The 11,960-nt window shown below is 51.7% G+C and overlaps 1 protein-coding gene across 1 annotated transcript; it reads left to right on the top strand.

Annotated features, from left to right (window-relative positions):
- The first annotated feature begins 1,183 nt into the window (after positions 1-1,183).
- On the top strand, positions 1,184-6,745 carry LOC108160144 (peregrin). The gene is made up of 4 exons (XM_017293953.2): positions 1,184-2,530; positions 2,616-3,874; positions 3,938-4,233; positions 4,290-6,745. The coding sequence occupies exons 1-4, from the start codon at positions 1,402-1,404 to the stop codon at positions 5,947-5,949; spliced, it is 4,344 nt and encodes a 1,447-aa protein (XP_017149442.2). The 5' UTR covers positions 1,184-1,401; the 3' UTR covers positions 5,950-6,745.
- The last annotated feature ends 5,215 nt before the right edge of the window (positions 6,746-11,960 follow it).

Raw genomic sequence — 11,960 nt, 5'->3', positions numbered from 1 at the left:
CGCTAGTTTACATCAGGCATACGAGCGTAGTAGGGTAAGATACAACCAGCGAGCTCGGGTGTTTTACGCGAGACCGGGACAAGAGGTATTCCGCCGAAATTTTGTCCTTAGTGACTTTGGAAAAGGCTTTAATGCCAAGTTCGCGCGCAAATTCATCCGATGCCGGGTAGTGAAGCCAGTAGGAGAGAACGCGTATGCTCTGGAGGACCTTAACGGCGGTCCCATAGGAGTTTACCACGCCAAAGACCTGAGAATGTAGTGAGGTGTGGGTGTGGCCTACGTTGGGCGCGGCAGAAGAATGCAGGGCACGCCGGCGTGTGCTCAATAGTGTTCCGGAATCCGGTGGGCATGCCCACGCGTATGTTGTCCCTCCTGGGACTGACGACATACTCGTGGTGGTGTTCCAGTCCCACCTGAACGATAGGTGGCCAGGGCTGAGGGCGACGCGCCATCTAGCGGAAGTCCAGGGAGGCTCGATGGTGTATGGGGACATCGGGGGGAGCTGGAGCCGTCACTGGGGATATAAGGAAGAGAATAGGATTAGTTATATGTATTAGTAAGGGAAAAAGGGATAAATAGGAGTGAAAATATTAGAAAACGTGGATTGGATTATAGAAATCGTGGAGCGTGGACGGAGTAACGTCGAAATTGGAAATTTTGTGCTTAAAACAGAAAGTTTGAAGTGAGTACAGAAAAGGCGGGCGTTGTTTTTGGTCACAGGTAGGGCGGGCGCGCGAAGTGATAACACCCAAGCTTCACCCACTTGATAGCCGTCTGTTTATGATTTTCTTTGTTGTTGTTAGGTTGTTGTTAGTTTTGATGTCCCGAGAAGTAGTATGTCTCCTTTTTTGTCTTCATTTTGCGGGCAAGGGGAACTACCCAGCCCTGGGGTCGACAGCTAGCCGGCATTGCCCTCTGGGAAACAAGCCAAGTGTAACATTTTGTAAAAAATCCAATAAAGAAGATAATTTAAAATTAACCCAGTCTTGTAGGAAATTGATTTAGTAATCGGATTTAATTATTATTTTAGAGCTGAGGGTCTTAGATAGCTAGTGATATTAAACCGAAAAAACAAAAACTGGAATATGATGGAACCTGAACACAAATAATTCGTCAGTATATTTACGGTATATTTTGAAGTTTGTGAAATCTTTTTGGTATATTTCTGAGGGTCAGACCGTATGTTTCATCCAGAAGGTCGCGGTCACACTGATCGCGTTTTTTGCAACAAGCTAACGAAAATCGGGGACAACAAAAAACCGCGCGCATTGCGACAACAACAATAAGTTGTATATATAAGAATCCGTGCGGGAGTAGACACACTTGTCCCCATTCGAAAGCGGAACCCACACACAGCAAACTTGCCGCAGCAGCAGCAGTAGCGTCATCCGCAGCGCAGCCATGGGACTCGACTTCGATGCCTTGGAGTACTGCAAAGGCATGAAGAACAAGCAATCCCCGCCACCGTATGCGTGTCCAGTGCGCGACTGCGGCCGCAGCTACAAGACCATCATGGGGCTGCAGTACCATTTGGTGAAGTACGACCACGACAATCCGCAGCCGCTGACGCCCGTCCTGACGCCGAACCGAAAAAAGGCGCGCTCACGCTCCACGCACCACTCCATGCCCAAGCCAAAGGATAACGGCAGTGGCGGTGATGCGTCCTTCCTTAGCGGGGAGGCCAAGAACGGCTGCTCCGGCAGCAGCGGGAGCGGTACTCGGCATCAGTACGCGAATCCCGAGTCCCTGGTCGCCTACAACGAGGAGGAAGCCACAGTCACCTTCAATATAGAGGGCAAGAGCGTGCGCCTGGGCATCGACGATGCCCTGCCAATGGTGGAGGAAGACGAGTTTGTCGCTCTGGTAGAGAGGGGCTGCATCCTGAATGCGGATGCCCCGCCGCTGGAGGAGAATGCGCCGTGGGCCAAGGTGCAGGTGCCGGTGGCGAAGGTGTGCGAAATCGAAGACTACAATGTGCCTGATGCCCCGCCCCGACCGCTGGCCTACTATCGCTTCATCGAGAAGTCCCTGGAGGAGCTCGACGGTGAGATCGAGTACGATGTCGATGAGGAGGACTCCGCCTGGCTGGAGCACATGAACGAGGAACGCCAGAAGCTCGGCCTTACTGCTGTCAGCATCGACACAATGGAGCTGCTGATGGACCGGCTCGAGAAGGAGTCGCACTTCCAGGCGGCGGCCAATGGCACGCCTACTGGTGTCGAGGTGGATGACGATGCGGTCTGCTGCATCTGCCTCGACGGTGAGTGCCAGAACACCAACGTGATACTGTTTTGCGACATGTGCAACCTGGCGGCGCACCAGGACTGCTACGGCGTCCCCTACATCCCCGAGGGCCAATGGTTGTGCCGGCGCTGCCTCCAGTCGCCCAGCAAGCCGGTCAACTGTGTCCTCTGCCCCAACGCCGGCGGCGCTTTCAAGCAGACGGATCACGGCCAGTGGGCGCATGTGGTGTGTGCTCTATGGATACCCGAGGTGCGGTTCGCCAACACCGTCTTCCTGGAGCCAATTGGTTTGTATTCCTCTCCCGCCCTGTCCCGCCTCGCTCTCTTTCTGTCGCTCTTTCTGACTAACTTGTGATTCTTCTATGGTCCTAGATTCTATCGAGACCATTCCCCCTGCCCGCTGGCGCCTCACGTGCTATGTGTGCAAGGAGAAGGGTCTGGGTGCCTGCATCCAGTGCCACAGGAACAGCTGCTATGCCGCCTTCCACGTGACCTGTGCCCAGCAGGCGGGCCTCTACATGACCATGGACACGATCAAAGACGGCCACAACGACTCCTCCATGCATGTACAGAAGTTTGCCTACTGTCACGCCCACACGCCGGCAGACGCTAAGCTGAAGATGAACGTTCCCGACTTCGAGGACACGCGCCACAAGATGCGGGAGGCGCGCAAAGCGCTGGCAAAGAAGAGATCCACGGCTCCCGTAGTGCTGATCCCAACGATACCCCCGGATCGTGTCCAGGAGATCGCCACCATGGTCACTATGCAGAAGAAGAAGGAGTTCCTGGACCGCATCATCGCTTACTGGACCCTGAAGCGCCACTACCGGAATGGTGTGCCGCTTCTGCGTCGCCTGCAGAGCCAGGGCCACAATCACGGCGTGATCCAGCGGAACGGCATCGAGGGCTCCCCGGATACGAACGAGCTGTACAGGCAACTGAAGTACTGGCAGTGCCTGCGCCAGGACCTGGAGCGGGCCCGCCTTCTCTGCGAGCTGGTGCGAAAGCGGGAGAAGCTAAAGGTGGCCTTTGTGAAGATCTCCGAGGAGGTGGTGATGCTGCAGCTCAATCCGCTTGAGTCGGCGCTGACTAAGCTGCTGGATGCCCTCGAGGCGCGCGATACCATGGAGATATTCCGCGAGCCGGTGGACACCAGCGAGGTGCCCGACTACACGGACATCGTGAAACACCCCATGGACCTGGGCACCATGCGGACGCGGCTCAAGGACTGCCAGTACACGACTCTGGAGCAGCTCGAGACCGACTTCGATCTGATGATCCAGAACTGTCTGGCGTACAACAACAAGGACACGGTGTTCTATCGCGCCGGCATACGTCTGCGCGACCAGGCGGCTCCTCTGTTCGTGCAGCTGCGCAAGGAGCTGCAGCGTGATGGCCTGCTAGAGCGATCGCAGCGCTCGCATGTCGACCATGTGGAGGCGGAGGTGGAGCAGGAGCTGCGCCAGTTGCTGGCGGTGCCGGCCAGCGAAGATATCGTCCAGAAACTGCTCATCCTGGCCGACAAGTCGCAGGTGCTCAAGAATCCCAGCTACCGCACCAAGAAAATCAAACAGATTCGCCTGGAGATCACGCGGATGCGCAAATCGCTGCAAAAGGCGCGCTATGCAGCGGTAAGTGTTGCCCTAGCCCTTTCCTTTCCGATCAGAAACTAACGGCTCGAACTCTTCCTTCAGCGTCATTCGTCGGTGCATGCCAATCGCTCCCGGAGCGACGAGGATGAGGCTAGAGGAGGACAAGGCTCCCCGTCCAAGAAGCGATCGCGCAAGCGTTTGAACACCATCGCCATGGACATGGATCTGGAGCAGGATGAAGACCTGGAAGACGAGGATGACTCTGAGGAGGATTCGATAGGCGATGGCGATGGCGATGAGGAGGCCGCCAAGAATATGCTAAACACGACGCAAACTCCGCCCTGCAGCCCCATCAAGAGTCTCAACAACAGCAGCTCGCCCGTGGGCATCAACCGAAGGTGAGACGCATCCCTACCTATAGCTTACCCAATCCTTACCCTGCAATCGCCTTTAGGACGGCCATACTGCTGACGCGGAAGTCTCAGGCGGCTCTAAAGCGACCCTCAGAGCCACTGACGACGCCCGTGAAGGAGGAGCACCACAATTCGCAATCCTCCAGCAGCCAGTCCATCAGCGTCAGTGCCAGTGCCAGTGCCAGCTCCTCTTCCAACGCCACGGTGGCCACGGCTGCCACAAGCGTGGCCTCGCTGAACAGTGTCCTGGCCACTCCCACTGCCTCTGCCTCTGTCGCAAACTTTGCGTTGACGCAGAACAGCAGCGCCGGAGCGGGCGTTAGCGCGGGCGTGAGTGCATCTGCGGCTTCGGGTGCGGGTGCACTAGCTGGAGCAGCTGGAGCGGCCAGCCTGACATCCACGGCCCTGTCGATCAGCAGCAAGATGAGCCTCAATCTTGGCGTGAAGTCGCCAAAGAGGCCGGGCCGATACCGACGCCTGCCAGAGCTGAGAAACAGTGCCTCCATGTCACCAAAGACGTCTCCTAATCCTGCGGCGGCAGCAGCAGCAGCTGCAGCGGCAGTATCAGCGGGAGCCAGTGTCTCCGGCCAGGCCATGCCGCTGCCGGACGCACGGCTATTCGAGCGCATTCCGGACAGCTTTCGCGTTTACCGGGCAAACAACCAGCGGGACGTGAGCGACAGCGACGAAGGCCCCTCCCAGTCCAGCAGCCCCTGCAGCAGCTGTTCCGACTTCAGCATGTCCGGCAGCTGTTCGGACTTTGACAGCGACGAGGCCAGCGACGGGCACAGCGAAGAGAGGGAGTCCACATCGCAGGACGGCACCACCGACGCCATGGACCTGCAGCACGCCAGCCTGAACAACAGCCAGGGCAACGGGAATATGGCCATCAGCAGCAGTAGCGGGTCCAGCGGCAGCTCTAGCGAAGATGAGGCGGTGATGGATGGACAGCCGCCGCATCAGAAGAGGAGAGGCAGGCCGAGCAAGACGAGAACATCCCGCAGCACACCCACCCCCACTCCCATACCGATGGCGGCACGGGGCCCGGTCATGTCGGCTGCTCGGGGTCGGGGTAAGAGGCGCAGCAATCTCAGCGAGTCGACGACCAGCTCCACGGCCACACCGCCGCCGATCATGCGGAAGGCGGGCAAATTGCGTTCGGCCACGCCCAGCATCGTCTCTCCGTTGGTGAACAACATCAAGGCGAGAAGGAACACCACAGCAACGGCAACCACAAACATCAACAGGAGTCGGCACGGCGAAGACGCGGAGGTGGTGACGATGACCAGGCACCACAACTCGCACAAGCCAACGCTGGAGCCGTTACAGCTGGTGTGGGCCAAGTGCCGTGGCTATCCGTGGTATCCCGCCTTAATACTCGACCCGAAGACGCCCAAGGGGTTCGTCTACAATGGAGTGCCCCTGCCCGCCCCGCCCACGGATGTGCTGGCACTGCGCAAGAACTGCCTGGACGACATCGTGTTCCTGGTGCTGTTCTTCGATGTGAAGCGCACCTGGCAGTGGCTGCCGGCCAACAAGCTGGATATCCTGGGCATAGACAAAAAGTTGGACCAGCAGAAGCTGATCGAGTCCCGGAAGCCGGCGGAGCGGAAGGCCGTAAAGAAGGCGTACCAGGATGCCCTGCACTACCAGAGCCAGGTATCGGACCTCGAGGGCCAAGGGCCCGATCCGATCATGTGAAAGCTATTTGCCCAATTGCGTCTGAGCTAAGGCGCCGCTCGAAATTAGCCATATACTGTGCTCCCCCTCCCTCTTCTACTATACATATGTATATCCCCCGGTCCTTCTATATAGTGTGTGTATTTTTATGTCATTTGTTGTTATGCGAAGATGTGGATGAAGTGGGAGATGATGCAGAAGCAGAAGCAGAAGAAGGCCCTCCATTAGAGTATTTCGTTTCCCATTTAGCACTGCAAGTGACCTTGATTTTTGTTTGTCGGAGACCCAGCTCCCTGCCAGGCCACGATAATGTACAGTTTTTGTAATCCAAGCGGTTTATTATCGATCAGTTTGTAAATTATATATTTGGATATTTAGCTTCTACTATTATGAAAAAATGTTAATGCATATGCCCCTCCCAATCCAATCCTTAAACCCCCTTATTATCTACCGAAAGGAATACGAAACACGGCAACAAGATGGAATTTATATAACCTCACAATGTTTCACACGAAATCAAATCAATGTTTAAGTTAAATAGTTTTAAGAACAATCTACAGGATAAGTCCAAAAACATATAGAAAACGCTAAGAAAAATGTGTAAAAAAAAAACCTTAAAACCTTAAACCAAGATGAACAATTTACAAATAGCATTATAAACGAGTACGTGTGCGTGTGTGTGTTTGTGAGTATGTATCTGCATAAATCGATACATAGATATATATACTATATATATGAAATAGTGTATGTCCTGATTTCCGCATGAATATAATGATTATTACAATGTGTATTATATCAAATGACGAATACTATTATAGTTACTGTGTGTAATTCATGCTAGAAATCTGCGTATGCTTAGGTGTGCTGTGGAAGTTCGTAGACAGTTAATTATTGATGTAGTTTGTCCCACACTACGCCTATCCGTATACGTATCCTTATCCTCAACCACAACCCAAGCCACCCACACCCACAACACCACCACCATCTTTGCCCCTAACAAGATTGAATGTTGTTCAAACTTAATGATAAATTAAATGCAGAAAAATAAATGTTTTAAACAAAAGTGTTTCCTTTCTTTTGGATTCTCTGGTTGGAAAGTCACTGGTAGAAACCTCAGCTGCCTTACAGTTTTGTCCGCACAGATCACGTGCTAAATGTCACCTAAATTGCGTCACCAGGGTTTGTTGATGAAATGACTTACATTTATTTTGATTAACTTGAGGGCATTAAACCACGTTTCGAGGTGCCTTCTGTGTACAGTTCCATTTCCTGATCATTCCATTCCGTTGGCTAGTATTACAGTCTCAGCCTCATTTTTGCTCGCAGCTTTCAAGTCAAAGCTCTACAGTTTTTGAATCACTGGCTTAAAGGACAATACTGAATAAAGCGATGTTTTCTACCAATAACTAATGGTTATCACTAGAAAAGAGAAAAAAGTACAGCTCTTGTTACCTTTTTCACCCATTTTCATCAGGGTTTCATCCATTCGGCGGTTGTTCAGACACCTTACAGTTGAACACTCACAAGTCACGGTCCATACACATGATTACGCCAATTAATTTGAACGCAAAGAATACCAAATGGAACAGACAGTTCACGCAAAATAAAGAATTAACAAAGTGATTTTTGTTTGTAAAAAATTAAGTTGTTTTTGGTGCGTGACAATTGCTGGAAAAATAAAATCTTAACATCTTTGCAACGCATTTTTCACCAGCTTAAGGCCTGAAAAATAACATTAATCGTGTGTTTTGCGATCTTTAATGTACAAATCAAGTGCCTAAGCCCGGCTTTAACCGGACAGGCTGACCCAGCTACCGTCTGTGGGGCGAATGGAGGGGGTTACAACTCAATTTAACTGTGATTTAACTGTGGACTGTAGAACGCCCAAAATATGGCAGCTCCATTAGCTGGGCTTAATTGTAAAATGCAAATTAATTTACTGCTGTCGACGATTGAAGTTTACGGATTGCTTTCGTTGTCGTTGTCCGTGTCTTTGTCGATGCCGATCTCGATGTCGATGACGAGTGGCCAAGTGCCAGGTGTAGGTCATTGCGTTGGCGCTCTAATTGATGTATTTATCATGAACGCAATTATGATCTATTCGCCGCCCTCCCCCTCCTTAAGACGGAACTGCGAGTGGGGGAAATACCCACGAGAAACGAGTTTCTGCTGGAGCCAAGGGACGTCAAAGACGGAGCGAATTTGGATGCGAAAGTTTAAGTAAAGAATATTTGGGCATGAAAATTAATGGCCTTGATTGTTGGCTCCAATAATTCGGGGAGGGGAAGAAATGCTCTGCCTAAAGTTCAAGTCAGTATTCGGCCCCTGCCCCTGCCCCTGGCCATGCCCTGCCCTGCTGCACTCAAATCGATCAATCCACCGAAAAATCCTCCATAAGCTGCTCAGAAATGTTAACTGGGCATCGGGCATGGGGTTTTTTCTTCTGTTAATTTTGTGGAAAAATACGATCATATGTGGCGGACGTTGGCTAACCATTAAAAAATAAATACGAGTATGGAGAAAAAAGCAGAATTGCCGGCCATTCAGTCGATTGTTGTGTTATTGAGTTTGCTGTTAAATTAATTTAAATTTGCTCGCAGATGCAGTGACGTCTTGGGTTATTTCGTCGTTGGGACCTCCATAGAGTAGAGACGCCGTGCAACGTGATGCGGCCAACGTTCCTCATGAATAGGTTAGGTTAGGTAGAGACGGCCGCCAAGCTCGCTCGGAGCCCAGCACACTTGGGCCGGTTTCGGCCCGTTGTGATACCGCTTGGGATCATTCCCTCCCTGCAGATGAGACTTCATGTCAACAGTTGTCCCATCCAGATGCCCTTATAAAGTTGACGATCTTTCTGGGAAATAGCGTGGACATCTCCGAGATGTCGTTCAGAAAGGCAGAGCCCAAGTGATGCAGCCTCCTTCTGCTGAGAGCTGGACAGGAACAGAACAGGTGTTCCACTGTTTCTTCCTCGTCCTCGTCTCTGCAGCTGCGGCAGAAATTATTGTATGGGGCACCCAGCCTGTTTGCGTGGGTGCCTACTAGCCAGTGTCCTGTGAGGGAACGTATGACTGCGCTGCACCTTTCCCTGCCTAGTTTGCAGAGCTCTGAGGTGCGCTTCTTATCTATGGTCGGCCATGTTTGCCGAGCTGTGCGACAACGTGGCCCTATTTGCCACTTGTTGTCTATCAGTCGCGTGTACTGCTCCTTTATGATGAGCTTGCAGGTGGCCATAGGCATACAAATATCCTCCTTATCTTGGAGAAGAGGGGTTGTAGATCTGCCAGATCTGGCCAGCTCGTCCGCTATGCAGTTGCCCTCGATATCCCGGTGGCCCGGGACCCATATAAGGCTGATAGCAAATTGCTGAGCCATCTCGTGAAGAGATCTGCGGCACTTCGCCACAGTAGCCGAGTTCGAGGACATCGCGTTAAGTGATCTGATCGCAGCTTGGCTGTTGCTGTAGATGTTTAGATTGGTTGCCGTGGTGGTAACCGTGTGAAGGCAGTACAGAGCCTCCCTGATTGCTGTAACTTCCGCTTGGAAGACGCTACAGTGATCCGGAAGCCTGAAAGATTGCCTTATGTTAAGTTGTTCAGAGTAGATTCCTCCTCCTACACCGCCGTCCAGTTTTGAGCCATCCGTGAAGGTGCTTATGGCCCCGTCTGGGCCGGGGAGTCCCTCGAGCCAATCGTCTCTATGAGGGATGATTATGCTGAATGGAGTCTCCGTGTGCTCCATTGGAACTTAATAGTCCGTTCTTGCTGGGACCATGTTGTTTTTATTTAGTATAGATGAGTGACCTATGTTCTGGGGTACCCATTGTTCAGAGTGCCTAAGACGTATTGCTGCCATTTCTGCCCGCTCCTTTCCTGCAAAGTCAAGGCTCTGAAGGCATAACATGGCGTTTAGCGCATCATTTGGAGTAGTTCGAAGAGCTCCACTGATGCAGAGGGCGGCTGTTCGCTGAACCTTGCCCAGCTGATTGGTGATTGTCCTTTTTGTTAGGGCAGGCCACCAGCCAGTAACTCCGTAGAGTATTATAGGTCTGACTATTGCCAGATATATCCATCGGACTATGCTTGGGTTCATGCACCACTTTAGGCCGATAGCATTTTTGCAAGTATAGAGTGCTGTCGTTGCCTTCCTCACTCTATCCTTGACATTCAGGTTCCAGCTAAGCTTTTTGTCAATTACCAACCCTAAGTAACTGGCACTGTCGCTGAAGGAGAGCCTGTATCCGTTTAGTGTTGGGGGGTTGAGGGGCGGGACCTTGTATTTTTTTGTGAATAACACGAGTTCCGTTTTCGAGCGATTTAGTCCCAATCCGCGCGATTCTGTCCATTCGGACAATCGAGCAAGCTTTGCGGTCATTAGGTCGCATAGTGTTTGGGGGTATTTCCCCGCAAAGATAATTGCAACGTCATCCGCGTATGCCACTACCTTACAGCCCCCCTCTTCCAGGTCGCATAGAATCTTATTGACTGCAATGTTCCATAGAAGAGGAGACAGAACTCACCCTTGCGGGGTTCCTCTGTTGACATACCTTGACTGGGTGGACGATCCCATCGATGATGTCCCCGTCCTGCGTATGAGCAATTGATCAATGAGCATCACCAAGTGACGGTCCACCCCCAGGTCAGTCAGGGCTTCTGTAATGGCGCCCGGTGTGACGTTGTTGAAGGCTCCCTCGATATCGAGAAAAGCTATTAGTGAGTATTCTTTGAGATGCAGGGATTTTTCTACACTCGAGATCACTTCGTGAAGTGCCGTTTCCGTGGATTTTCCTTTCCGGTAGGCATGCTGCGCACTTGAGTACAGCTGGGGACTTATGGTAGTCCGTAATTGTAACCCGATAAGTCTCTCAAAGGTTTTGAGTAGGAAAGACGATAAACTGATTGGTCTAAAGTCTTTCGGGGTTGAGTCTGAGGCTTTGCCTGCTTTAGGGTTGAAAACTATCCTAGCCTTAAGCCACGCTTAAGGTATTGTACATACCGCCAGTATCTTCCTGAAGATACTATGTAGCCAGTTGATGGCCGTCTCCCCGGCCTTCTGAAGTTGGGCCGGGATTACCTGGTCCGGGCCTGTCGATTTAAACGGGTTGCAGCTGCCCAACTTATGTTCCGTTTTGTAAGGATATGGTCCATCGATTCTACCGATCCCTCTCCTGGGAGGTGTGACGGCTCGGTGGGTGTGCATCCGGGGAAATGCGTGTCGAGCAGAATGTGTAGGGACTCCTCACTAGAGTTGGTCCACGTGCCATCATTCTTTTTGAGGTAACCTACCGAGGGGGTAGTTTTTGAGAGAACTTTCCGGAGTCTTGCGGCCTCCGAAGTTTCCTCGATTTCGGACCAATATTTTTGCCAGGAGGCTCTTTTAGCCTTCCTCGTTTCCTTTTTGTATAGTGCTAGACTGGTTTTATAGTCTGCCCAGTGAGTATCCTCCTTAGTTCTTGTGGCTCTATTGAATAGAGTCCTACAAGTTCCACGAAGGGTGTCTAGTTGCTTAGACCACCAGGGGGGTTTCTTCTTCCCCCTTGGTCTGGTAGAAGGGCATGCTGCCTTGAAGGCTTTGTTGCACGCATCCGTAAACCTGTTCACAAGACGGTTTAAGTTGTCTTCAGTGTTCGGGCAATTAGGGGCGTTAGGAGGGAGTAGCTCCTCCAGGGTTGTGTTATATTTTTCCCAGTTGGCTTTTCTGGGGTTGATATAGTCGGTTGGTTTGGGAATATCGAAGGATAATATCGTCTCGATATACCTGTGGTCCGAGAAGGAGTGGTCTCCTAGGACTCTCCAGCTCTTGATTGTGTCCAGCAGTTTGCTTGACACTAGCGTGAGGTCAATGACCTCCTGCCGATTTTTAATTATAAATGTGGGGTCGTTACCCCGATTGGGGGTAGCGACATATCTCCGACGACATATCTCCCGATTGCATATGAATAAATTTGAGTTCAGGATGAAGCTGAACAGTGACTCACGCCTTACATTCGTGTCCGTGCTCCCCCATTGGGTGTGGTGGGCGTTGGCATCGCA

Source organism: Drosophila miranda, assembly GCF_003369915.1.
Source record: "Drosophila miranda strain MSH22 chromosome Y unlocalized genomic scaffold, D.miranda_PacBio2.1 Contig_Y1_pilon, whole genome shotgun sequence".
In the NCBI taxonomy this organism is placed as follows: Eukaryota; Metazoa; Arthropoda; class Insecta; order Diptera; family Drosophilidae; genus Drosophila; species Drosophila miranda.
Note: the sequence above shows the minus strand (reverse complement) of the source record. Positions and strands in the feature narration are given on the sequence as shown.